This window comes from Nerophis ophidion, linkage group LG04 (assembly GCF_033978795.1).
Source record: "Nerophis ophidion isolate RoL-2023_Sa linkage group LG04, RoL_Noph_v1.0, whole genome shotgun sequence".
In the NCBI taxonomy this organism is placed as follows: domain Eukaryota; kingdom Metazoa; phylum Chordata; class Actinopteri; order Syngnathiformes; family Syngnathidae; genus Nerophis; species Nerophis ophidion.
Genome location: NC_084614.1, coordinates 6,633,361 through 6,660,717, shown reverse-complemented (window position 1 = coordinate 6,660,717; position 27,357 = coordinate 6,633,361). Strand labels below are relative to the sequence as shown.

General features: G+C 44.3%; 2 protein-coding genes across 5 annotated transcripts in view; one reads left to right on the top strand and one right to left on the bottom strand.

The window, feature by feature from the left end:
* The window catches only part of LOC133550808 (parafibromin), a 56,128-nt gene that overhangs the window by 27,613 nt on the left and 1,158 nt on the right, over nt 1-27,357 (top strand). For both annotated transcript variants that reach the window (XM_061896859.1, XM_061896860.1), the window contains exons 9-16: nt 80-158; nt 1,471-1,535; nt 19,315-19,372; nt 19,454-19,489; nt 19,695-19,782; nt 19,857-20,018; nt 22,528-22,628; nt 22,727-22,868. In XM_061896859.1, the coding sequence (XP_061752843.1) occupies nt 80-158; nt 1,471-1,535; nt 19,315-19,372; nt 19,454-19,489; nt 19,695-19,782; nt 19,857-20,018; nt 22,528-22,628; nt 22,727-22,868 (731 nt within the window). The remainder of the gene's footprint in view (nt 1-79; nt 159-1,470; nt 1,536-19,314; nt 19,373-19,453; nt 19,490-19,694; nt 19,783-19,856; nt 20,019-22,527; nt 22,629-22,726; nt 22,869-27,357) is intronic.
* Nucleotides 3,044-27,357, bottom strand: part of LOC133550811 (beta-1,3-galactosyltransferase 2-like) — a 31,534-nt gene continuing 7,220 nt past the window's right edge. For 2 of the 3 annotated variants that reach the window (XM_061896864.1, XM_061896865.1), the window contains exon 2: nt 3,044-9,098. In XM_061896864.1, coding sequence (XP_061752848.1) covers nt 7,849-9,015 — 1,167 coding nt within the window. In that variant the 5' untranslated portion in view covers nt 9,016-9,098 and the 3' untranslated portion in view covers nt 3,044-7,848. Of the gene's footprint in view, nt 9,099-9,179; nt 9,260-27,357 lie in introns of all 3 variants that reach the window. The other variant, XM_061896863.1, reaches the window with a different exon arrangement.

Below are 27,357 nucleotides of genomic sequence, written 5' to 3'. Positions count from 1 at the left end.
GTGATTACTGAATATTAATGTCACTGGCTGTGACAAAGCAGAGCAGCCAAATAGTGATGGATGATGTCATGTGTTGCAGGACCCAGCCCTGAGAAACAAGCAGCCGGTGCCAGCTGCCTACAACAGATACGATCAGGAGAGATTTAAAGGAAAAGAGGGTGAGTTGTTAGACTTATGTTTTAAAAACAAACAATGTTTTGAAATGAAGTGGGCGCCTGTAAAGGGATGCTAAAATGTATTCATGTTTTTTTAGTGGTGGTTAAAACAGTTAGGACTAACTGCAATGGAGCCATGGAGGCCCGAGTCATTCTAACCTGATGAAATAAAAGCACTGATTACACGCTCAAAGTTGTTAAAGGACAAAACCGATTGAATTTTTGCTAAAAGTCTTGGATAATAAAAACTAGATTGTACCACAGTGTTAATCTGTGGTTCCAATTTAAAATCATGTTGTAAACCACCTAAAGTGATGTTGTAGACCACCTAAAGTGATGTTGTAGACCACCTAAAGTGATGTTGTAGACCACCTAAAGTGTGTCTAAATGTGATGTTGTAGACCACCTAAAGTGTGTCTAAATGTGATGTTGTAGACCACCTAAAGTCTAAATGTGATGTTGTAGACCACCTAAAGTCTAAATGTGATGTTGTAGACCACCTAAAGTGTGTCTAAATGTGATGTTGTAGACCACCTAAAGTCTAAATGTGATGTTGTAGACCACCTAAAGTCTAAATGTGATGTTGTAGACCACCTAAAGTGTGTCTAAATGTGATGTTGTAGACCACCTAAAGTGACATGCCGGCTGTGTCTAAATGTGATGTTGTCGACCACCTAAAGTGTCTAAATGTGATGTTGTAGACCACCTAAAGTCTAAATGTGATGTTGTAGACCACCTAAAGTCTAAATGTGATGTTGTAGACCACCTAAAGTGCCCTGTGTCTAAATGTGATGTTGTAGACCACCTCAAGTCTAAATGTGATGTTGTAGACCACCTAAAGTCTAAATGTGATGTTGTAGACCACCTAAAGTGTCTAAATGTGATGTTGTAGACCACCTAAAGTGTCTAAATGTGATGTTGTAGACCACCTAAAGTGTCTAAATGTGATGTTGTAGACCACCTAAAGTGTCTAAATGTGATGTTGTAGACCACCTAAAGTCTAAATGTGATGTTGTAGACCACCTAAAGTCTAAATGTGATGTTGTAGACCACCTAAAGTCTAAGTGTGATATTGTAGACCACCTAAAGTGACATGCCCGGCTGTGTCTAAATGTGATGTTGTAGACCACCTAAAGTCTAAATGTGATGTTGTAGACCACCTAAAGTCTAAATGTGATGTTGTAGACCACCTAAAGTGACATGCCTAAATGTGTCTAAATGTGATGTTGTAGACCACCTAAAGTCTAAATGTGATGTTGTAGACCACCTAAAGTGACTCAGCACCAACTCCGTGTCTCTGGTGTTTGTTTTCCAGAAACGGAGGGTTTCAAGATTGACACCATGGGGACGTACCACGGCATGACTCTAAAGTCTGTGACGGTAAGGACAAGTATTTGACCATCCATAACATGTCTTCCAATAAGGAGTAAAAGACTGTGTAGAGCAGGGGTGCCCATTACGTCGATCGCGAGCTACCAGTCGACCGCGGGGGGTGTGTCAGTCGATCTCCAGCCAGGCTTTTAAAAAAAATAGACCTAAAAATTAGTGATCATCAATCTTCACCAAGACGTCACTTAAATGACATTCACGGTACCGGAGGGTCTTGTGAGATGACGCTGGCTGCTGCAAAATCATTATTATTAAAAATGACCGAGAGGAAGGCGAGAAACACTTTTTATTTCAACAGACTCTCGCGCCGTACCTTCCGTCAAAACTCTAAAGGCCGACTGCACATTTCCTATCTTCACAATAAAAGCCCTGCTTCATGCTGCCTGCGCTAACTAAATACAGAGTCTCGGAAAACTGGCGTGCACAAGCGATCCCTCAGAAAGCTGGCGTGCACATCACTTGTGCACGCCAGCTTTCCGAGACTCTTATTTTGTTAGCGCAGGCAGCATGAAGCAGGGCTTTTATTGTGAAGATAGGAAATGTGCAGTCGGCCTTTAGAGTTTTGACGAAAGTCTGTTGAAATTAAAAAGTGTTTCTCGCCTTCCTCTCTGTCATTGTTTCATAATAATGAACTGGCGGCAGCCAGCGTCATCTCACAAGACCCTCGGGTGCCGTGAATGTCAATCAAGCAAGCTACGGAATTTGCCGGCAATGTTTTTCTTGTAAAGTGTATGGAAGCTGGATGAATTAGATGCCAAAAAGCAACCACTTTCATGTGGTATTGTACAGAAAGGACAACTTTTTTTCTCCTCCATTTGAAAATGTGGGCGTTATCATCATTACTGTCTGATTCCAATCAATGCAAGTCATCAGAATCAGGTAATACACCAATTTATATTCTTGTCTTGGTGAAAGAAAGACATCTATATGTGTTACACATGCTTGTATTATCATTAAACACATTTAACTTGTTTACAAAAATGTCTCTTTCATAAATAAATAAATATAAATGATATATATAAATGAGGTAGATCCCCTCGAGTTGGTCAATTGAAAAGTAGCTCGCCTGCAGAAAAGGTGTGGGCACCCCTGGTGTAGAGTGTGGATATATGGGGATGTTTGAGTCCCAAGTTCAATCTGAATGTGTGATGTCATTTACTGACATTGTTGTGTTTAAGGTTTTGACTATTATCATTTTGCACGTACAGGTACATGTCAATGCATTTGAGTCCCGCAAACTTCACCGGAGGTCATAAGTTAGTCAATAGTCAGCAGTAATACATATTTGACGATTACGTGGCATCGTGGTGATGCGGGTCGTTCTCGAACACAGCGCGAGGGTAAGAAGTAATTGATTTATTTAACAAATAAAAACAGACTTTGTCAAACAAACAGAACTAGCATGGGAGCTAGGAAAAAAAACCCCGAAAGCGCTAGGGAAATAACAGAAAAACTTGCACAAAAGGCAAAACAAAACTACTAGCATGGGAGCTAGAGGAGCATCAAGTACATACTCGGAATCAGAATCGAGGATCAAGGTCGTCACTGTTGTGCGAACACACATTAGAAGGCAAGACTGAATGAACAGAAAAGGCAGGCTTAAATAAAGACAGTAATCAAGAGGCAGGGGAATCTAATGAGTCATTTATGGAAACAGAACAAACCAGGAACTAAGGAAGTCAAACACTAACAGAATATAATACAAAAACCAATCAAAACCAGAACATGATATGATCCGAGCAGCGGATCATAACAACATAGACTGCAATCTCATTCATTAAAATCATTCACAACAACATCGTTATTCATCATTTGAGTGAAAATGACACATTTCATTCATGTGTAGACCATAGATTCCAAATAATTCACTGCATAGTAAATTGTGTTCTTTTTTGTATGTCTTTTTAATAAGCACACACATGGCGTTTAAAAGCAGTGAAATCGATGCAAAGAGAAAACGCTCCAGCAGCCTGTTTGGAAACAAATGTATGAACGTTTCCAGAGCTGACAGAAATGAGATAAGGGAACACATTTTGTTGGTGGTCCGCATCACCATCTCAGCCCACAATGTTTCTCAAGGATTCCTTTCTATTGAGAGGGGGGAGCTCGGAGAAGGCTTGCACTCTTAGTGTTCTTCAGTCGATGGTGGTGTTCTCGTGACTGGTGTACTTCACAGGAGTTATCCCTCAACTGAGCACTTCACATTGCCACAAACCCTCTGGCTGACTTGGGTGGATAGGTGTAGATCACCCCCAATGGGTCTTCAGCTAGGCGCAGCACATTCCCAGTTGATATAGTCTGCAATGAAGCCATCCCACACACCGATACCTGACTGTGAGGCCAGCATGCTAACTATGTGTTTACGCAGAATAATCAAAGTAAGAATATAACAAACTGCCCGAGGTTAAACTCCTCTATTCATTCTCTGGCTAATTTAAAAATGCAAGCAACCCACTCAGCGGTCGGGTCCGCCTTTGGCCGCTGCCGCCGTGTCCCGAGTCCCGATCTTAGTCAGACCTCCATAGAAGCTTTTGTTTCATCACTCTACGACATTCCTAACAGAATTTACAAGCAGTTTTGTCAGTTTTTTTCCCTAGGGGGCGCTAGAGCACAATTTAAATTTTTGGGTTTTGTTTTTTTATTGGCTGGCAATTTTCACCAGTCCTGATGTGTGTGTAAAATTTGGTGAGTTTTGAAGCATGTTAAGGGGGTCAAATTACAGATTGGCGTTTCTGGATGTTGTTGATAAATGGCTTTCGCTTGGCATTGTATAGCTTTAACTTGCACTTTGAAGTTTTTTAAGGGGGTCAAATATCAGTTCAAAGAGGCAAAAAAGGCATTTTTTGCAAAAATTTTGTTTTGAAGGGGTTTTTGCCAACTTCCTGTTGATTTTAGGTATAGAAGTGTTCCATTGGAAATGTAGGTCTAAGTCAGACCTACATAGAGGTTTTTGTTTCATGTCTCTACGACATTTGTAACGGAAGTTACAAGCAGTTTTGTCTGTTTTCTTCCTAGGAGCAGTTTGTCTGTGTTGTATTCCTAGGGGGCGCTAGAGCACAATTTTGAGTTTTGGGGTTTGGTTTTTTCATTAGCTCGCAATTGTTGCCAGTCCTGATGTGTGTGCCAAGTTTGGTGAGTTTTGAAGCATTTTAAGGGGGTCAAATTGCAGCTCAAAGAATATCAGTCCTTCTTGTTAAAGGGGAACATTATCACAATTTCAAAAGGGTTAAAAACCACAAAAATCCGTTCCCAGTGGCCTGTTGTATTTTTCGAAGTTTTGTTCCAAATTTTACACCTCCCCGGAATATCCCTAAAAAAAAAAGCTTTAAAGTTCTTGATTTTCGCTATTTGCGATGCGACTGTCCATTTCCCTGCCAATACAAACAACATGGCGGTTACCACAGCAAGATATAGCGACATTAGCTCGGATTCAGACTCGGATTTCAGCGGCTTAAGCGATTCAACAGATTACGCATGTGTTGAAACAGATGGTCGGCGTATGGAGGCAGATAGCGAAAACGAAATTGAAGAAAAAACTGAAGCTATTAGATTAGATTAGATAGTACTTTATTTATTCCGTCAGGAGAGTTCCTTCAGGAAAATTACAATTTTCAGCACAATCCCATTCAAGATCAGACAAACATTAAAGGGGGACAGAACAGGATCGCTGACGGGTCTGCCGGCTTCCAGCGCCCCTTACAAAAAAAGATGAGATACAGGTAAACAAGGGGGGGGAGAAAAAAATAGAAAAAAAATCGGTCTTAGCCTGGCCCCTGGAGAGGGGGTGCAGACTGAGGCCAAGGGGAAAAAAAACAACAACTCATAGCCATAGTACACATCCCTCTTACATGTGTGTAAGAGGGAAACATCAAACATCAAAGAACACATGGGACATTAAAGACATTAAAGCAGCAGATACAACCAGACACTTCTACATACAGCTATGAATAAAAAGTATTGACGCTATTCGGCCGTAGCACGGGTGTACCTAATGAAGTGGCTCATAGCATGGCTGCCTTATTAGCATCGCCGGTAAAATGTGCGGACCAAACGATCAGGACTTTCGCATCTTGTGACACTGGAGCAACTTAAATCCGTCGATTGGTAAGTGTTTGTTTCGCATTAAATGTGGGTACCTAATTTCAAATGTACATAGAGCTCGCGTAAATAGCCTGTTAGCATCGATTAGCGTAGCATGTTAGCATCGATTAGCTGGCAGTCATGCTGCGACCAAATATGTCTGATTAGCACATAAGTCAACAACATCAACAAAACTCAACTTTGTGATTTCGTTGACTTAATCCAGGGGTAGGGAACCTATGGCTCTAGAGCCAGATGTGGCTCTTTTGATGACTGCATCTGGCTCTCAGATAAATCCGAGCTGACACTGCTTAACACACTAAGTAATGAATAATTCCGCTTGTAATCACTGTGTTTAAAGTAACGTTCAAAATAAAACATTCTCGTGCATTTTAATCCATCCATCCGTTTTCTAGCGCACCTGTTCAAGAAGTTGCGTTTATGGTAAAAAGTTATTTATTTATTATTGATTAGTGTGGGGCTTGTCCTCCTGGGGGTTCTTCAGACCACCAAGCACCGACATGAGAGCCTGTTTCAGGGTTACAATATTGTTTTATTTTTCAATAAGTCTCTCAGTTGCTATCCAGCAATTGTCTTTTTCGCTTTCACTCTCGCTCGCACTCTGGCTCCAGCCCCAACCCCGTCTTTCCTCCTGGCTGCTGCTTATAACATAGTGACAGGTGATTAGATAACAAGGCCCAGGTGGGCCTTCTACGCACCTGTCGCTGATTTCGAGGCCGGTCCTGGCACACCCCGCTTCGCTGCAGGCCCGCAGGCCACACCCCCTCCACAGTTAGCTTCAGAATAACAATGTTATTACAGAGAATAACAGACTTATTATACTCTATAAATGTTGGTTTTACTTAAAAATGTACGTGATTAGTTGTGTTCAGTGTAAAAAAAAATATTATATGGCTCTTACGGAAATACCTTTTAAAATATTTGGCTTCTTGGCTCTCTCAGCCAAAAAGGTTCCCGACCCCTGACTTAATGGTTGCAAATGCACCTGCAGGTTATCCATACATCTCTGTGCCATGTCTGTCTTAGCATCCCTGGTAAAATGTGCAGACACTCTGGCACATTCAATGGGGGTCTGGCGGCAGATTTCTTGCCAGTGGTGCAACTTGAATCCCTCCCTGTTAGTGTTGTTACACCCTCCGACAACACACCCACCCAAGGTTCCAAAAAATAGTCGAAAAAACGGAAAATAACAGAGCTGTAATGTGAAAATGATAATGGCGGGTGTGTTACCTCGGTGGCGTCACGTTCTGACGTCATCGCTACAAGACCGATAAACAGAAAGGCGTTTAAGTCGCCAAAATTCACCAATTTAGAGTTCGGAAATCAGTTAAAAAAATACATGGTCTTTTTTCTGCAACATCAAGGTATGTATTGACGCTTACATAGGTTTGGTGATAATGTTCCCCTTCAAAAGTGCCTTATTTATTACCTTTTTTCCTGAACCTTGCCAGGACCTGAGTCCAAATGTCGTACAGCTATGCCAAATAAAGCTACTCCAAGTCTGAGTCAATGGTTCTCGCCCGGAAAAGTGTGGAGTTCCATCTCAAGGTTGGGGAGGAGACCCCGCCCCAAGTGGAGGAGTTCAAGTACTTCAGAGTCTTGTTCACGAGTGGGGGAAGAGTGGATGGTGGAGGCGTCTTCAGTTATGCGGACGCTGTATCGATCCATTGTGGTGAAGGAGGAGCTGAGCCGGAAGGCTAAGCTCTCAATTTACTGGTCCATCTATACGTTCCCATCCTCACCTATGGTCATGAGCTTTGGGTTATGAGCGAAAGGACAAGATCACGGGTACAAGCGGCCCAAATGAGTTTGGGTCTCTCCCTTAGAGATAGGGTGAGAAGCTCTGCCATCCGGGAGGAGCTCAAAGTAAAGCTGCTGCTCCTCCACATGGAGAGGAGCCAGGTGAGGTGGTTTGGACATCTGGTCAGGATGCCACCCGAATGCCTCCTTATGGAGGCGTTTGAGGCACGTCCAACCGGCAGGAGGCCGGGAGACGGCTGGCCTGGCAACACCACAGGATCCCCCGAAAGGAGCTGGACGAAGTGGCTGGGAAGAGGAAAGTCTGGACTTCTCTGAGACCCGACCTCGGATAAACGGAAGTAGATGAATGGATGGATGGATGGATGGAATTGAATCCTTGTTTAAATGTTAGATGTCAGCAACCACTTTTTTGACAGTCCAAGGGGTGTGAAGATTGACTGCATCACAAGTTCCCTAGTCCCATCCTTTGACAAATGTTCTTGTTTTTCTGCTGTCTGGTCCAGTACTGCAGTAGTTCCTTTGGTGTAATTTGGTGTGAGGTGATGAGATTGCTGTACATGCAGCGTGTGAAGGGCACATGGTAGTGGTTGAATAGCCATATGGACGTCTTGGTGGGCTTCACCCCGAGCTGGCTTAGACACAATCCCACGTGGACATCCTCGAGGTGTACGATGTGCGTAGCCAAAGATACTCTGAGAATCTTGTCAGCCAAGTCTGCGGACAGCACGTAACCAGTCCCAGAGCAGAAGGCAGGATACTCTGCCTTTCCATATTCCTCTTCAGACATGTACCACCTGTTCTTCTTATCGCGATGAGCTAACTCATGTTCTATGATTCTGCCTGTGTAGTAGTTCGTCTTGGGCTTCAGCTCTGGTCTGAGCAGCTTGTGGATCAGGTACTCCGTGTTGATGAACATGTCACTGTCGGTCTTCATGACGTAGCCCGCGTGTGGACAGTACCTTGCCACCCAGTGCAGACCCATCAGGGTCTTCAGGGTCATATTGTTGTATGATTCTACAAAGTCCTGCTGAATGATGTCATGATGCTCGGCACTCTCTTCTTGGAGCATCCTTTGCTGAGAACCCCCCAGCTCTCCCCCCAGCTTTCCCAGCAGAAAAAGGCGGAGAACTGCCACACCTGGCACCAAGGTCTGGTTTGCCCAGGTCTGCCGTATGGCACTCCTGGCTTCCACCTCTGAAGCCACTGTGGTTATTATGAACACCAGGAATGGTGTTGCTCGACCACCTTGACATTTCGCCGGTTCATTGATGATGTAAGGGAACAGACCGTGGACTAAAGTGGCATTAAAGTCTCTGCCCTTCATCTGGGTAGTCTTGACCGGCCCAGGTTCTTGCAAACCTGTTACACCTGTAATGGTGTCGTTTTTCTTCCCGTGGGAGTTTGTAGCTTCTTCAACTTCTTCTACGGATGATTGGTTTGCATGGTCTCCTTCATCTCGGCAAGTCCCTGGACTTCCCCTCAAGCCGAACGGTGCTGTGAGACTTGGATGCCACATGCGGGCTACAAGAAGGACCAGCACCGCCAGCAGAGCGAGGAGAAAGGCACATTTTGCGATGTTCGAAAAGCATTGGCGTCTTTTCAATTTCATGGTTGGAGCAGCTCTTATTCACCGTGTTGACTCTTTGGTTGGGAGTCTTTTCTTATTTGGAGAGTTGCTTCTCCAGTTGCCACCTAGGAAACAAAAGCCAGCACAGAATATCAAATATTATAATCTCAGGTAATGGTATTGCTGTACATTACAGGTTTACTTACATGTGTCGCTAGTTATTAGAGTTGTGTGACTGCTTATTCTCGTACATGCTCAGAATATCGCCTTCATCGTTGCAAGTGTTCTGCAACACAGCATGCATAACCTACGTCTGTCCCACCAGGTTTTTATAACACATTAGCAGAGTTGTCTTTTTGTCTGATCTACAAAGCCCAAAAGCAGGGAAGTCGGGTATTTATAACACATTAGCAGAGTTGTCTTTTTGTCTGATCTACAAAGCCCAAAAGCAGGGAAGTCGGGTATTTATAACACATTAGCAGAGTTGTCTTTTTGTCTGATCTACAAAGCCCAAAAGCAGGGAAGTAGTCAGCTTGTGTAAATGCCAAATAAAAAGAGACTACAACAAATCCTTTCCAACTTATATTCAATTGAATAGACTGCAAAGACCAGATATTTCATCTTCACACTGACAAGCGTTCTTCTTTTTTGCAAATATTAGCTCATGTTTCAAAAAAGCTGGCACAAGTGGCGAAAAAAGAGTGAGAAAGCTGAGCGACGCTCATCAAAGACTTATTTGGAACATGCTACAGGTGAAGGGGCTAATTGGGAACAGGACCGGCTATAAAAGCCGCGTCCGTGAAATGCTCACTCATACACAAACAAGGACGGGGCGAGGGTCACCACTTTGTCAACAAATGCCTGAGCAAATTGTTTAAGGACAACGTTTCTCAACAAGGAATTTAGGGATTTCACCATCCACGCTCCGTAATATCGTCAAAAGGTTCGGAGAATGTGGAGAAATCACCGCACGGCATCAAAAAGCCACATCTGTGTGTAAAGGATATCACCACATGGGCTCAGGAACTCAGGGCTTTGTCTCCGATTCTGTTCATAACTTTTATGGACAGAATTTCTAGGCGCAGTCAAGGCGTTGAGGGGTTCCGGTTTGGTTGCCGCGGGATTAGGTCTCTGCTTTTTGCAGACGATGTGGTCCTGTTGGCGTCATCTGGCCGGGATCTTCAGCTCTCACTGGATCGGTTCGCAGCCGAGTGTGAAGCGGCCGGAATGAGAATCAGCACCTCCAAATCCGAGTCCATGGTTCTCTCCCGGAAAAGGGTGGAATGCCATCTCCGGGTTGGGGAGGAGACCCTGCCCCAAGTGGAGGAGTTCAAGTACCCTAGGAGTCTTGTTCACGAGTGGGGGAAGAGTGGATCGTGAGATCGACAGGCGGGTCGGTGCGGCGTCTTCAGTAATGCGGACGTTGTACCGATCCCTTGTGGTGAAGAAGGAGCTGAGCCGGAAGGCAAAGCTCTCAATTTACTGGTCGATCTACGTTCCCATCCTCACCTATGGTCATGAGCTTTGGGTCATGACCGAAAGGATAAGATCACGGGTATAAGCGGCCGAAATGAGTTTCCAGGGTTCTCCCTTAGAGATAGGGTGAGAAGCTCTGCCATCCGGGAGGAACTCAAAGTAAAGCCGCTGCTCCTCCACATGGACAGGAGCCAGATGAGGTGGTTCGGGCATCTGGTCAGGATGCCACCCGAACGCCTCCCTAGGGAGGTGTTTAGGGCACGTCCACGGGGAAGACCCAGGACACGTTGGGAAGACTGTCTCCCGGCTGGCCTGGGAACGCCTCGGGATCCTCCGGGAAGAGCTAGATAAAGTGGCTGGGGAGAGGGAAGTCTGGGCTTCCCTGCTTAGGCTGCTGCCCCCGCGACCCGACCTTGGATAAGCGGAAGAAGATGGATGGATGGATGGGCTCAGGAACACTTCATAAAACCACTGTCAATAACTTCAATCGGTCGCTACCTCTGTAAGTGCAAGTTAAAACTCTACTATGCAAAGCCACAGCCATTAATCAACAACACCCAGAAACGCTGGCAGCTTCGCTAGGCCCAAGCGCATCTAAGATGGACTGATGCAATGTGTAAAAGTGCTGTATGGTCTAAAGAGTCCATATTTCAAACTGTTTTTGGAAACCGTGGACATCGTGTTCTCCAGACCAAAGAGGAAAAGACCATCCAGACTGTTGTAGGGTGAAAGTGTTCTAGGCAGCATGTGTGATGGTATGGGGGTGTATTAGTGATTGTTGTAGGGTGAAAGTGTTCTAGGCAGCATGTGTGATGGTATGGGGGTGTATTAGTGATTGTTGTAGGGTGAAAGTGTTCTAGGCAGCATGTGTGATGGTATGGGGGTGTATTAGTGATTGTTGTAGGGTTAAAGTGTTCTAGGCAGCATGTGTGATGGTATGGGGGTGTATTAGTGATTGTTGTAGGGTGAAAGTGTTCTAGGCAGCATGTGTGATGGTATGGGGGTGTATTAGTGATTGTTGTAGGGTGAAAGTGTTCTAGGCAGCATGTGTGATGGTATGGGGGTGTATTAGTGATTGTTGTAGGGTGAAAGTGTTCTAGGCAGCATGTGTGATGGTATGGGGGTGTATTAGTGATTGTTGTAGGGTGAAAGTGTTCTAGGCAGCATGTGTGATGGTATGGGGGTGTATTAGTGGCCAAGGCATGGCTAACTTACACATCTGTGAAGGCACCATTAATGCTGAAAGGTACATACAGCTTCCAACATAGGTTGTTATCATGGACGCCCCTGCTTATTTTAGCAAGACAATGCCAAGCTTTTCTATGCTACTGTATATTTTTAAACCAGGTACAACAACAAGCATGCATGTAACCATAACATCATTTACTGCTAGTAAACTTTATAAAAATAAAAATAAATGTCTTTACCTCATGGCCGAGGCTTCATGTCTCTGTTGTGGAGTAGACCGCTTCAGATGCTCGGTGGTCGCAGCACTGGGCCTGCATTTGATAAAGCAGAAGTAAAGAAGAGTCTCCGTATGATCCTGCTATACAAAAGTGGACGTCCTGATGCAGAGTTGACTTATCAATGAAAGGCTTGATTCAAGACTTACTACCTCAAGTCCAAAACGTAAACACTGGGGAACTGGTTTGACTTGTTGCAATGTGTTCTGATACTTGCCCGCCATAATCCTGATTGTCACTGGACTCCTGTAATACCACGCCATAGTCAATATTCCCTTTTTACCCTTTGGCTACCTTGTCTCTCCGGCCATCATTTTGGTTTTTGAATAATTTTTAGTTACCAGAATTATTTTTAAAATTCCCGTTCAAAACATGAGGCATCGAGGTATTATGTGGCAGAACCGTAGCCCGAAATAGTCTGTTAACCTTTAAACCAGACCTCAATGCTAGCAAGGGGAAATTACATTCCAACGGCTGTCATTGTATTTTGACTACAGGACTGCTGTTTTGCATCTCAACAGTTGTCTTTCTCACTACCAGAGGGCAAAACGTCCTGGTGTTGGAATATAAATATTTGGGGTTTTGGTACCAGCTGCTAGACTAGATGTGACCAATGGAAGTCTAAGACTAGATGTGACCAATCAAAGTCTAAGACTAGTTGTGACCAATCGAAGTCCAAGACGAGACGTGACCAATGGAAGTCTTAAACCAAATGTGACCAATCTAAGTTTAAGAATAGTTGTGACCAATGGAAGTCTAAGATGAGACGTGACCAATGGAAGTCTTAAGACCAAATGTGACCAATCAAAGTCTAAGACTAGTTGTGACCAATCTAAGTCCAAGACGAGACGTGACCAATGGAAGTCTTAGACCAAATGTGACCAATTTAAGTCTAAGAATAGTTGTGACCAATCGAAGTCTAAGACGAGATGTGACCAATGGAAGTCCAAGACGAGACGTGACCAATGGACGTCTAAGACGAGACGTGACCAATGGATGTCTTAAGACCAAATGTGACCAATCGAAGTCTAAGACTAAATGTGACCAATCAAAGTCTAAGACTAGTTGTGACCAATCAAAGTCTAAGACTAGTTGTGACCAATCGAAGTCCAAGACGAGACTTGACCAATGGAAGTCTTAAACCAAATGTGACCAATCTAAGTTTAAGAATAGTTGTGACCAATGGAAGTCTAAGACGAGACGTGACCAATGGAAGTCTTAAGACCAAATGTGACCAATCAAAGTCTAAGACTAGTTGTGACCAATCCAAGTCCAAGACGAGACATGACCAATGGAAGTCTTAGACCAAATGTGACCAATCTAAGTCTAAGAATAGTTGTGACCAATCGAAGTCTAAGACGAGACGTGACCAATGGAAGTCTAAGAGGAGACGTGACCAATGGATGTCTTAAGACCAAATGTGACCAATCGAAGTCTAAGACTAGTTATGACCAATCAAAGTCTAAGACTAGTTGTGACCAATCGAAGTCCAAGACGAGACGTGACCAATGGAAGTCTTAAACCAAATGTGACCAATCTAAGTTTAAGAATAGTTGTGACCAATGGAAGTCTAAGACGAGACGTGACCAATGGAATTCTTAAGACCAAATGTGACCAATCAAAGTCTAAGACTAGTTGTGACCAATCGAAGTCCAAGACGAGACGTGACCAATGGAAGTCTTAAACCAAATGTGACCAATCTAAGTCTAAGAATAGTTGTTACCAATCGAAGTCTAAGAATAGTTGTGACCAATCTAAGTCCAAGCCTAGACGTGACCAATGGAAGTCTTAGACCAAATGTGACCAATCTAAGTCTAAGAATAGTTGTGACCAATCGAAGTCTAAGACTAGTTGTGACCAATCGAAGTCCAAGACGAGACGTGACCAATGGAAGTCTTAGACCAAATGTGACCAATCTAAGTCTAAGAATAGTTGTGACCAATGGAAGTCTAAGACGAGATGTGACCAATGGAAGTCTAAGACGAGACGTGACCAATGGAAGTCTTAAGACCAAATGTGACCAATCGAAGTCTAAGACTAAATGTGACCAATCAAAGTCTAAGACTAGTTGTGACCAGTGGAAGTCTAAGACTAGTTGTGACCAGTGGAAGTCTAAGACTAGTTGTGACCAGTGGAAGTCTAAGACTAGTTGTGACCAGTGGAAGTCTAAGACTAGATGTGACCAGTGGAAGTGACTAGATGTGACCAGTGGAAGTCTACTAGATGTGACCAGTGGAAGTCTAAGACCAAATGTGACCAATCGAAGTCCAAGACTAGTTGTGACCAATCGAAGTCTAAGACTAATTGTGACCAATCAAACTCTAAGACGAGACGTGACCAATCGAACACTAAGACTAGATGTGACCAGTGGAAGTCTCAGACCAAATGTGACCAATCGAAGTCTAAGACTAAATGTGACCAATCAAAGTCTAAGACTAGTTGTGACCAGTGGAAGTCTAAGACTAGTTGTGACCAGTGGAAGTCTAAGACTAGTTGTGACCAGTGGAAGTCTAAGACTAGATGTGACCAGTGGAAGTGACTAGATGTGACCAGTGGAAGTCTACTAGATGTGACCAGTGGAAGTCTAAGACTAGTTGTGACCAATCGAAGTCTATAAGACTAGACGTGACCAATCAAACTCTAAGACGAGACGTGACCAGTGGAAGTCTAAGACCAAATGTGACCAATCGAAGTCTAAGACTAGTTGTGACCAGTGGAAGTCTAAGACTAGATGTGACCAGTGGAAGTCTAAGACTAGATGTGACCAGTGGAAGTCTAAGACTAGTTGTGACCAGTGGAAGTCTAAGACTATATGTGACCAGTGGAAGTGACTAGATGTGACCAGTGGAAGTCTACTAGATGTGACCAGTGGAAGTCTAAGACCAAATGTGACCAATCGAAGTCTAAGACTAGATGTGACCAGTGGAAGTGACTAGATGTGACCAGTGGAAGTCTAAGACCAAATGTGACCAATCGAAGTCTAAGACTAAATGTGACCAATCAAAGTCTAAGACTAGTTGTGACCAGTGGAAGTCTAAGACTAGTTGTGACCAGTGGAAGTCTAAGACTAGATGTGACCAGTGGAAGTGACTAGATGTGACCAGTGGAAGTCTACTAGATGTGACCAGTGGAAGTCTAAGACCAAATGTGACCAATCGAAGTCTAAGACTAGTTGTGACCAATCGAAGTCTATAAGACTAGACGTGACCAATCAAACTCTAAGACGAGACGTGACCAATCGAACTCTAAGACTAAATGTGACCAATCAAAGTCTAAGACTAGATGTGACCAGTGGAAGTCTAAGACTAGTTGTGACCAGTGGAAGTCTAAGACTAGTTGTGACCAGTGGAAGTCTAAGACTAAATGTGACCAGTGGTAGTTACTAGATGTGACCAGTGGAAGTCTAAGACGAGATGTGACCAGTGGAAGTGACTAGATATGACCAGTGGAAGTCTACTAGATGTGACCAATGGAAGTCTTAGACCAAATGTGACCAATCTAAGTCTAAGAATAGTTGTGACCAATCGAAGTCTAAGACGAGACGTGACCAATGGAAGTCTAAGAGGAGACGTGACCAATGGATGTCTTAAGACCAAATGTGACCAATCGAAGTCTAAGACTAGTTATGACCAATCAAAGTCTAAGACTAGTTGTGACCAATCGAAGTCCAAGACGAGACGTGACCAATGGAAGTCTTAAACCAAATGTGACCAATCTAAGTTTAAGAATAGTTGTGACCAATGGAAGTCTAAGACGAGACGTGACCAATGGAATTCTTAAGACCAAATGTGACCAATCAAAGTCTAAGACTAGTTGTGACCAATCGAAGTCCAAGACGAGACGTGACCAATGGAAGTCTTAAACCAAATGTGACCAATCTAAGTCTAAGAATAGTTGTTACCAATCGAAGTCTAAGAATAGTTGTGACCAATCTAAGTCCAAGCCTAGACGTGACCAATGGAAGTCTTAGACCAAATGTGACCAATCTAAGTCTAATAATAGTTGTGACCAATCGAAGTCTAAGACTAGTTGTGACCAATCGAAGTCCAAGACGAGACGTGACCAATGGAAGTCTTAGACCAAATGTGACCAATCTAAGTCTAAGAATAGTTGTGACCAATGGAAGTCTAAGACGAGATGTGACCAATGGAAGTCTAAGACGAGACGTGACCAATGGAAGTCTTTAGACCAAATGTGACCAATCGAAGTCTAAGACTAAATGTGACCAATCAAAGTCTAAGACTAGTTGTGACCAGTGGAAGTCTAAGACTAGTTGTGACCAGTGGAAGTCTAAGACTAGTTGTGACCAGTGGAAGTCTAAGACTAGTTGTGACCAGTGGAAGTCTAAGACTAGATGTGACCAGTGGAAGTGACTAGATGTGACCAGTGGAAGTCTACTAGATGTGACCAGTGGAAGTCTAAGACCAAATGTGACCAATCGAAGTCCAAGACTAGTTGTGACCAATCGAAGTCTAAGACTAATTGTGACCAATCAAACTCTAAGACGAGACGTGACCAATCGAACACTAAGACTAGATGTGACCAGTGGAAGTCTCAGACCAAATGTGACCAATCGAAGTCTAAGACTAAATGTGACCAATCAAAGTCTAAGACTAGTTGTGACCAGTGGAAGTCTAAGACTAGTTGTGACCAGTGGAAGTCTAAGACTAGTTGTGACCAGTGGAAGTCTAAGACTAGATGTGACCAGTGGAAGTGACTAGATGTGACCAGTGGAAGTCTACTAGATGTGACCAGTGGAAGTCTAAGACTAGTTGTGACCAATCGAAGTCTATAAGACGAGACGTGACCAGTGGAAGTCTAAGACCAAATGTGACCAATCGAAGTCTAAGACTAGTTGTGACCAGTGGAAGTCTAAGACTAGATGTGACCAGTGGAAGTCTAAGACTAGATGTGACCAGTGGAAGTCTAAGACTAGTTGTGACCAGTGGAAGTCTAAGACTATATGTGACCAGTGGAAGTGACTAGATGTGACCAGTGGAAGTCTACTAGATGTGACCAGTGGAAGTCTAAGACCAAATGTGACCAATCGAAGTCTAAGACTAGATGTGACCAGTGGAAGTGACTAGATGTGACCAGTGGAAGTCTAAGACCAAATGTGACCAATCGAAGTCCAAGACTAAATGTGACCAATCAAAGTCTAAGACTAGTTGTGACCAGTGGAAGTCTAAGACTAGTTGTGACCAGTGGAAGTCTAAGACTAGATGTGACCAGTGGAAGTGACTAGATGTGACCAGTGGAAGTCTACTAGATGTGACCAGTGGAAGTCTAAGACCAAATGTGACCAATCGAAGTCTAAGACTAGTTGTGACCAATCGAAGTCTATAAGACTAGACGTGACCAATCAAACTCTAAGACGAGACGTGACCAATCGAACTCTAAGACTAAATGTGACCAATCAAAGTCTAAGACTAGATGTGACCAGTGGAAGTCTAAGACTTGTTGTGACCAGTGGAAGTCTAAGACTAGTTGTGACCAGTGGAAGTCTAAGACTAGATGTGACCAGTGGAAGTGACTAGATGTGACCAGTGGAAGTCTAAGACGAGATGTGACCAGTGGAAGTGACTAGATATGACCAGTGGAAGTCTACTAGATGTGACCAGTGGAAGTCTAAGACCAAATTTGACCAATCGAAGTCTAAGACTAGTTGTGACCAATCGAAGTCTATAAGACTAGATGTGACCAATCAAACTCTAAGACGAGACGTGATCAATCGAACTCTAAGACTAGATGTGACCAGTGGAAGTCTAAGACCAAATGTGACCAATCGAAGTCTAAGACTAAATGTGACCAATGAAAGTCTAAGACTAGTTGTGACCAGTGGAAGTCTAAGACTAGTTGTGACCAGTGGAAGTCTAAGACTAGATGTGACCAGTGGAAGTGACTAGATGTGACCAGTGGAAGTCTACTAGATGTGACCAGTGGAAGTCTAAGACCAAATGTGACCAATCGAAGTCTAAGACTAGATGTGACCAGTGGAAGTCTTAGACCAAATGTGACCAATCGAAGTCTAAGACTAGTTGTGACCAATCAAAGTCTATAAGACTAGACGTGACCAATCAAACTCTAAGACGAGATGTGACCAATCGAACTCTAAGACTAGATGTGACCAGTGGGAAGTCTAAGACTAAATGTGACCAATCAAAGTCTAAGACTATTTGTGACCAGTGGAAGTCTAAGACTAGTTGTGACCAGTGGAAGTCTAAGACTAGTTGTGACCAGTGGAAGTCTAAGACTAGTTGTGACCAGTGGAAGTCTAAGACTAGTTGTGACCAGTGGAAGTCTAAGACTAGTTGTGACCAGTGGAAGTCTAAGACTAGTTGTGACCAGTGGAAGTCTAAGACTAGATGTGACCAGTGGAAGTCTAAGACCAAATGTGACCAATCGAAGTCTAAGACTAGATGTGACCAGTGGAAGTGACTAAATGTGAACAGTGGAAGTCTACTAGATGTGACCAGTGGAAGTCTAAGACCAAATGTGACCAATCGAAGTCTAAGACTAGTTGTGACCAATCAAAGTCTATAAGACTAGACGTGACCAATCAAACTCTAAGACGAGATGTGACCAATCGAACTCTAAGACTAGATGTGACCAGTGGGAAGTCTAAGACTAAATGTGACCAATCGAAGTCTAAGACTAGTTGTGACCAGTGGAAGTCTAAGACTAGTTGTGACCAGTGGAAGTCTAAGACTAGTTGTGACCAGTGGAAGTCTAAGACTAGTTGTGACCAGTGGAAGTCTAAGACTAGTTGTGACCAGTGGAAGTCTAAGATTAGATGTGACCAGTGGAAGTGACTAGATGTGACCAGTGGAAGTCTACTAGATGTGACCAATGGAAGTCTAAGACCAAATGTGACCAATCGAAGTCTAAGACCTGGAGTGACCAGTCCAAGTCTCAGACCTGGTGTGACCAGTCCAAGTCTAAGATCTGGTGTGACCAGTCCAAGTCTAAGATCTGGTGTGACCAGTCCAAGTCTAAGATCTGGTGTGACCAGTCCAAGTCTAAGACCTGGTGTGACCAGTCCAAGTCTAAGACCTGGTGTGACCAGTCCAAGTCTTAAGACCTGGTGTGACCAGTCCAAGTCTTAAGACCTGGTGTGACCAGTCCAAGTCTTAAGACCTGGTGTGACCAGTCCAAGTCTTAAGACCTGGTGTGACCAGTCTAAGTCTATGACCATGACGTGATGAAGTCTACGAGACGAGACAACAGGTCTTCTAAGACCAACACACAGTCCAGTTGTTATGATAGAATGTCCTGAGACTCCAATGTGCTGATGAATGTGCTTGGACTTCAATGACCTGATAAGGGTCTTGAGAGTCCAATGACCTGATGAATGACAAGATCCTTTGACAGACAAGTCAATGAGATGTGTTTGTGTCTCCAGGAAGGAGCGTCTGCCAGGAAGGCCCAGACCCCCGCACTGCAGCCCGTGCCTCGGCCCAGTCAGTCCATCACTGTCCCTGATACTATGTACCGTCACCATCACGCTGCCTGTTAATCATACCTTTGTCTTCACCTTCTAGTTTCACAAGCCAGGCCGCCACCAAATCAGAAAAAAGGTAAACGGTGTGAAATGAGAGAGTAAGGATTACAATGTTGACTTTTTAAAAGATGTCAGCCACTTGTGGTCTAGATCTAAATAGAGGTGGAGCCCCTACTTGTACACCCTCTTTGATATCAACATAATAAAAGACCTTTGATCTCCACCTAATGATTGGACACTTGGCCATGAAGAAATGTCAAGAATGTGATCTTGCCCCACAGGCTCCCGCACGCCCATCATCATCATCCCCGCTGCCACCACCTCCATCATCACCATGCTCAACGCCAAGGACCTCCTGCAGGACCTCAAGTCAGTTTCACTTTCACTTGCATGCACAAGGTGCGGGTCCGGGCAGTAAAGCAGGAGGTTGTGTGTCCCACCAGGCTGGTCACGTCGGAGGACAAGAAGAAGCAGGGCATCCAGCGTGACAACGAGGTTCTTCTGCAGAGGCGCAAGGACCAGATCCAGCCTGGTGGAAACACACTCTCTGTCACGGTCCCCTACAGAGTCATCGACCAGCCTCTCAAACTGGCACCTCAGGACTGGTGAGGACTTTTCTTTCAAGCCCAACTTTTACACCGCAAAGAAATATTAGTCCTCCGGTCCCTGAACCTTAATCACATTCTTTTAACATCTGACTGCTTATATGGCATTTCTATCCGACTCCAGTGGAGACCTGGCCCCCATGTAGTCCTCACTTGCATTCGCAGACCCCAATGTAGTCCTCACTTGCATGCGCAGGCCCCAATGTAGTCCTCACTTGCATGCGCAAGCCCCAATGTGGACAACCATGTAGTCCTCACTTGCATGCGTAAGCCCCAATGTAGTCCTCACTCGCATGCGTAAGCCCCAATGTAGTCCTCACTCGCATGCGCAGGCCCCAATGTAGTCCTCACTTGCATGCGCAAGGCCCAATGTAGTCCTCACTTGCATGCGCAAGGCCCAATGTAGTCCTCACTTGCATGCGCAAGGCCCAATGTAGTCCTCACTTGCATGCGCAAGCCCCAATGTAGTCCTCACTTGTATGCACAAGGCCCCAATTTAATTGATTGATTGAAACTTTTATTAGTAGATTGCACAGTACAGTACATATTCCGTACAATTGACCACTAAATGGTAACACCCGAATAAGTTTTTCAACTTGTTTAAGTCGGGGTCCACGTTAATTAATTCAATGGTAATGTAGTCCTCACTTGCATGCGCAAGCCCCAATGTGGCCCCCATGTAGTCCTCACTTGCATGCGCAGGCCCCAATGTAGTCCTCACTTGCATGCGCAGGCCCCAATGTAGTCCTCACTTGCATGCGCAAGCCCCAATGTGGACAACCATGTAGTCCTCACTTGCATGCGTAAGCCCCAATGTAGTCCTCACTCGCATGCGTAAGCCCCAATGTAGTCCTCACTCGCATGCGCAGGCCCCAATGTAGTCCTCACTTGCATGCGCAAGGCCCAATGTAGTCCTCACTTGCATGCGCAAGGCCCAATGTAGTCCTCACTTGCATGCGCAAGCCCCAATGTAGTCCTCACTTGTATGCACAAGGCCCCAATTTAATTGATTGATTGAAACTTTTATTAGTAGATTGCACAGTACAGTACATATTCCGTACAATTGACCACTAAATGGTAACACCCGAATAAGTTTTTCAACTTGTTTAAGTCGGGGTCCACGTTAATTAATTCAATGGTAATGTAGTCCTCACTTGCATGCGCAAGCCCCAATGTGGCCCCCATGTAGTCCTCACTTGCATGCGCAGGCCCCAATGTAGTCCTCACTTGCATGCGCAGGCCCCAATGTAGTCCTCACTTGCATGCGCAAGCCCCAATGTGGACAACCATGTAGTCCTCACTTGCATGCGCAAGCCCCAATGTGGACAACCATGTAGTCCTCACTTGCATGCGTAAGCCCCAATGTAGTCCTCACTCGCATGCGTAAGCCCCAATGTAGTCCTCACTCGCATGCGCAGGCCCCAATGTAGTCCTCACTCGCATGCGCAAGGCCCAATGTAGTCCTCACTTGCATGCGCAAGGCCCAATGTAGTCCTCACTTGCATGCGCAAGCCCCAATGTAGTCCTCACTTGTATGCACAAGGCCCCAATTTAATTGATTGATTGAAACTTTTATTAGTAGATTGCACAGTACAGTACATATTCCGTACAATTGACCACTAAATGGTAACACCCGAATAAGTTTTTCAACTTGTTTAAGTCGGGGTCCACGTTAATTAATTCAATGGTAATGTAGTCCTCACTTGCATGCGCAAGCCCCAATGTGGCCCCCATGTAGTCCTCACTTGCATGCGCAGGCCCCAATGTGGCCCCAATGTAGTCCTCACTTGCATGCACAAGCCCCAATGTGGCCCCCATGTAGTCCTCACTTGCATGCGCAAGCCCCAATGTGGACAACCATGGAGTCCTCACTCGCATGCGTAAGCCCCAATGTAGTTCTCACTCGCATGCGCAGGCCCCAATGTAGTCCTCACTTGCATGCGCAAGCCCCAATGTGGCCCCAATATGGGACCCCATGTAGTCCTCACTTGCATGCGCAAGCCCAAATGTGGACAACCATGTAGTCCTCACTCGCATGCGTAAGCCCCAATGTGGTCCCTATGTGGCCCCAATGCAGGCCTCAACATCACTTGCATGTGCACTTTATGTGAAAACAACGAAAGTGGACCGGGAGGAAGTCGCTACTAATACAAAATAAAATAAGTTGCCACACCTTAAATACAGCATTTTTTAAACGTGAAATTAAAGTAATATTATGTATGTCATGTATATAGTGTCATTTATGTAATGTATATAGTGTCATTTATGTAATGTATATAGTGTCATGTATCTGGGAAGTAGTAATATGTGTATGGCTGTTCCAACTCCCATGTAAACAAATGCACCACAGCAGTGCTTCAACAATGGCTATTGCTTCAGAGTGAATATATATTTATATATATATATATATATTACATATGGACTATTATTGTGCAGTATATTTACAGGTGATGCACTATAGAAGGTGAGTATGTCCAGGCGTGCTGATCAGTGTCTTCCTTCCCTGCAGGGACCGAGTGGTGGCTGTCTTCGTGCAGGGTCCTGCCTGGCAGTTCAAGGGCTGGCCGTGGCTGCTGCCTGACGGCTCTCCCGTGGACATATTTGCCAAGAGTAAGTGACGGTGTCAGCAAGTGAATGTTTGCACACCCCGTGCATCAACGTGTGTGTGTGTGTGTGTGCGTGTGTGTGTGTGTGTGTGTCGCTTCCAGTTCGAGCCTTTCATTTAAAGTACGACGAGGCCAAGACGGACGTCAATGTGCAGAAGTGGGACGTGACCGTCCTGGAGCTCAGCCGCCACAGACGCCATCTGGACCGGCCTGTCTTCTTGCGCTTTTGGGAGACCCTGGACAGGTATGGCTTCTTTGTCGCTTACCGTCCCATTAGCATCACCAACCTTATTACATGACGGGCTTCAAACTTCTTTCCCTGCGGGCCACATGTGTGACCGTGCATGTATATTCAATCAATCAATGTTTACTTATATAGCCCTAAATCACTAGTGTCTCAAAGGGCTGCACAAACCACTACCACATCCTTGGTAGGCCCACATAAGGGCAAGGAAAACTCACACCCAGTGGGACGTCGGTGACAATGATGACTATGAGAACCTTGGAGAGGAGGAAAGCAATGGATGTCGAGCGAGTCTAACATGATACTGTGAAAGTTCAATACATAATGGATCCAACACAGTCGCGAGAGTCCAGTTCAAAGCGGATCCAACACAGCAGCAAGAGTCCCGTTCACAGCGGAGCCAGCAGGAAGGAAACCATCCCAAGCGGAGGCGGATCAGCAGCGCAGAGATGTCCCCAGGCCGATACACAGACAAGCAGTACATGGCCACCGGATCGGACCGGACCCCTCCACAAGGGAGAGTGGGACATAGGAGAAAAAGAAAAGAAACGGCAGATCAACTGGTCTAAAAAGGGAGTCTGTTTAAAGGCTAGAGTATACAATTGAATTTTAAGGTGAGACTTAAATGCTTCTACTGAGGTAGCATCTCGAACTGTTACCGGGAGGGCATTCCAGAGTACTGGAGCCCGAAATGAAAACGCTCTATAGCCCACAGACTTTTTTTGGGCTTTGGGAATCACTAATAAGCCGGAGTCCTTTGAACGCAGATTTCTTGCCGGGACATATGGTACAATACTATCGGCAAAATAGGATGGAGCTAGACCGTGTAGTATTTTATACGTAAGTAGTAAAACCTTAAGTACAGGCATAATGTGATCAAACTTTTTTGTTCTTGTCAAAAGTCTAGCAGCCGCATTTTGTACCAACTGTAATCTTTTAATGCTAGACATGGGGAGACCCGAAAATAATACGTTACAGTAGTCGAGGCGACACGTAACAAACGCATGGATAATGATCTCGGTGTCTTTAGTGGACAAAATGGAGCGAATTTTAGCGATATTACGGAGATGAAAGAAGGCCGTTTTAGTAACGCTTTTAATGTGTGACTCAAAGGAGAGAGTTGGGTCGAAGATAACACCCAGATTCTTTACCGAGTCGCCTTGTTTAATTGTTTGGTTGTCAAATGTTAGAGTTGTATTATTAAATAGAGGTCGGTGTCTAGCAGGACTGATAATCAGCATTTCCGTTTTTTTGGCGTTGAGTTGCAAAAAGTTAGCGGACATCCATTGTTTAATTTCATTAAGACACGCCTCCAGCTGACTACAATCCGGCGTGTTGGTCAGCTTTATATTCATCTTTACTTCTCCAACTGACATGTTCTTTCACATGTTTCAACGTCAGGATGATAAAGGAGCCAGATGTAATCATGTGGCCAGAAATGGTACTGCAACCTCGGTCCAAATTCTGTAGTCCCCTTTCCCAGACTGAGGTTGCCAGATACGCAAGATACAGGACTGCTCTTCTCCTAGGAACTTCAAACTTCCACCGCCTCTTACTAGGGGTTGAGGTCTGGGACCACGATAGCCGAGTAGACAATGTCAGTAACATCTGTAACCGACACAGAAATGAGGCTATTTTCAGGAAGAAGTAAGTACAATCTGTCAGTACTATCAGAAAACAAAAAACTCCAGCCAAGGCTAGCAATGGTTGTAGTGCTGACAATAAGTAGAGCATGCTTAGCAGCCTCATGAGGAGACATTTGACCAAGTCAGGCCTATAGGCTACTCTTTCAAACATTTCACATTGCCATAAAACTTGGTGAATGTGCTCCACAACGGGGAATTATTTCAGCATGTGACTTGTCCACGTTTCACATTGCCATGATGACTCATGTTGGAAGCCATTTCCTCAGCGTATTGAGAAGGAAATAGGGCACCGACTCATCCATTTTTCTACCGCTTGTCCATAGCCACAAATATATGTCGTCCTGTCAGTTGGACGACACATGCTAACATTGGTTACTAGCTTTGTCAGACAAGATCATAGACTGTATTGGACAATATAGTTGACATACCAAATCACAATAAAAGGTAAATGCCTTACTTACCTATCTTGGAGGAAATGAGCAAGTTTGGCGTCTGATGAAAAAATATTTCAAAAGCATACAAATCTTGGTTTGGTTCCTGGCTTTGTCATGAATGAGTTGAGAATGGTAACTTTTAGACAAACTAAGAAGGTCTGACATGTTTAGTAACTTTACCAGTCATCTCCGTAATATCGCTAAAATTCGCTCCATTTTGTCCACTAAAGACGCCGAGATCATTATCCATGCGTTTGTTACGCCTCGTCTCGATTACTGTAACGTATTATTTTCGGGTCTCCCCATGTCTAGCATTAAAAGATTACAGTTGGTACAAAATGCGGCTGCTAGACTTTTGACAAGAACAAGAAAGTTTGATCACATTACGCCTGTACTGTATATACCTTTATATACATATATACATACATATATACCTATACTGTATATACCTTTATATACATATATACATACATATATACCTATACTGTATATACCTTTATATACATATATACATACATATATACCTATACTGTATATACCTTTATATACATATATACATACATATATACCTATACTGGCTCACCTGCACTGGCTTCCTGTGCACTTAAGATGTGACTTTAAGGTTTTACTACTTACGTATAAAATACTACACGGTCTAGCTCCAGCCTATCTTGCCGATTGTATTGTACCATATGTCCCGGCAAGAAATCTGCGTTCAAAAGACTCCGGCTTATTAGTGATTCCTAGAGCCCCAAAAAAGTCTGCGGGCTATAGAGCGTTTTCCGTTCGGGCTCCAGTACTCTGGAATGCCCTCCCGGTAACAGTTCGAGATGCTACCTCAGTAGAAGCATTTAAGTCCCACCTTAAAACTCATCTGTATACTCTAGCCTTTAAATAGACCTCCTTTTTAGACCAGTTGATCTGCCGCTTCTTTTCTTTCTCCTATGTCCCCCCCTCCCTTGTGGAGGGGGTCCGGTCCGATGACCATGGATGAAGTACTGGCTGTCCAGAGTCGAGACCCAGGATGGACCGCTCGTCGGGACCCAGGATGGACCGCTCGCCTGTATCGGTTGGGGACATCTCTACGCTGCTGATCCGCCTCCGCTTGAGATGGTTTCCTGTGGACGGGACTCTCGCTGCTGTCTTGGATCCGCTTGAACTGAACTCTCGCGGCTGTGTTGGAGCCACTATGGATTGAACTTTCACAGTATCATGTTAGACCCGCTCCACATCCATTGCTTTCGGTCCCCTAGAGGGGGGGGGGTTGCCCACATCTGAGGTCCTCTCCAAGGTTTCTCATAGTCAGCATTGTCACTGGCATCCCACTGGATGTGAAATCTCCCTGCCCACTGGGTGTGAGTTTTCCTTGCCCTTTTGTGGGTTCTTCCGAGGATGTTGTAGTCGTAATGATTTGTGCAGTCCTTTGAGACATTTGTGATTTGGGGCTACATAAATAAACATTGATTGATTGATTGATTGAGTGGCAGTAGCCAGACTAAGATGGCAACCTGGGTGTGACACACACAGACTTTCTCATTGGTCAAACGGTGGATGGCGGTGCATCGAAATGGAAACAATGACAATATTTTAGGGCTGTAAATCTAATTTTGAAATGAGCATATCCAAGCTGAACTACATTGAATGATGACTTGACATATGGCTCCTTGAAGGATGTATTTGTCTCCACAAAAGACATGTCCACACAAGGATCAGATGATATTTGAAGGATGTATTTGTCTCCACAAAAGACATGTCCACACAAGGATTAGATGATATTGAAGCCATGTAATGAAAGAAGGAATACCGTATTTCCTTGAATTGCCGCCGGGGCGCTAATTAATTTAAAACTTCTTCTCACTCCGGCATTTACCAAAGGCATGCGGTAATTATTTTAAAACCTCTTCTAACTCCGGTGTTTACCAAAGGCATGCGGTAAATTTAGGCCTGCGCTTATAAATTTGAGTGTGATGTAAGGATACCATCATGAAAAGCACATTTATTAGAAAAACTTTATTATGGTCTTACCTTTACTTATAAATGAAGTCCATGCGCAGCTCCTTCTGATCAAAAGCATCGATAACTTGTTTATAGAAGTCTTCCTCACCTTTCTTCAGTTTTAAAAGTCTCTCTGTCTCGATGGAGATCTTCCTTTATTACCTCATGCTTCGGTTGAAAGTCCAGTTTAGAAAACTGTTTTATTTTAGATATGTAATCCTTCACGCGAGAGGAAAAAATTAACGATCGCCGCTCACTCTTGCTGCTTGTTGTCACTTCTTCTGCAGCCGAGTAGTCGCAAGAAGGATCACTAGCACCCTCTACCACCAGGAGGCGGGAGTCATTTAATGACTCATTTTTGACACACGCAGCTACGGTGTATTAATAAAACACAGCTGCTTACTGTTCTTTTTA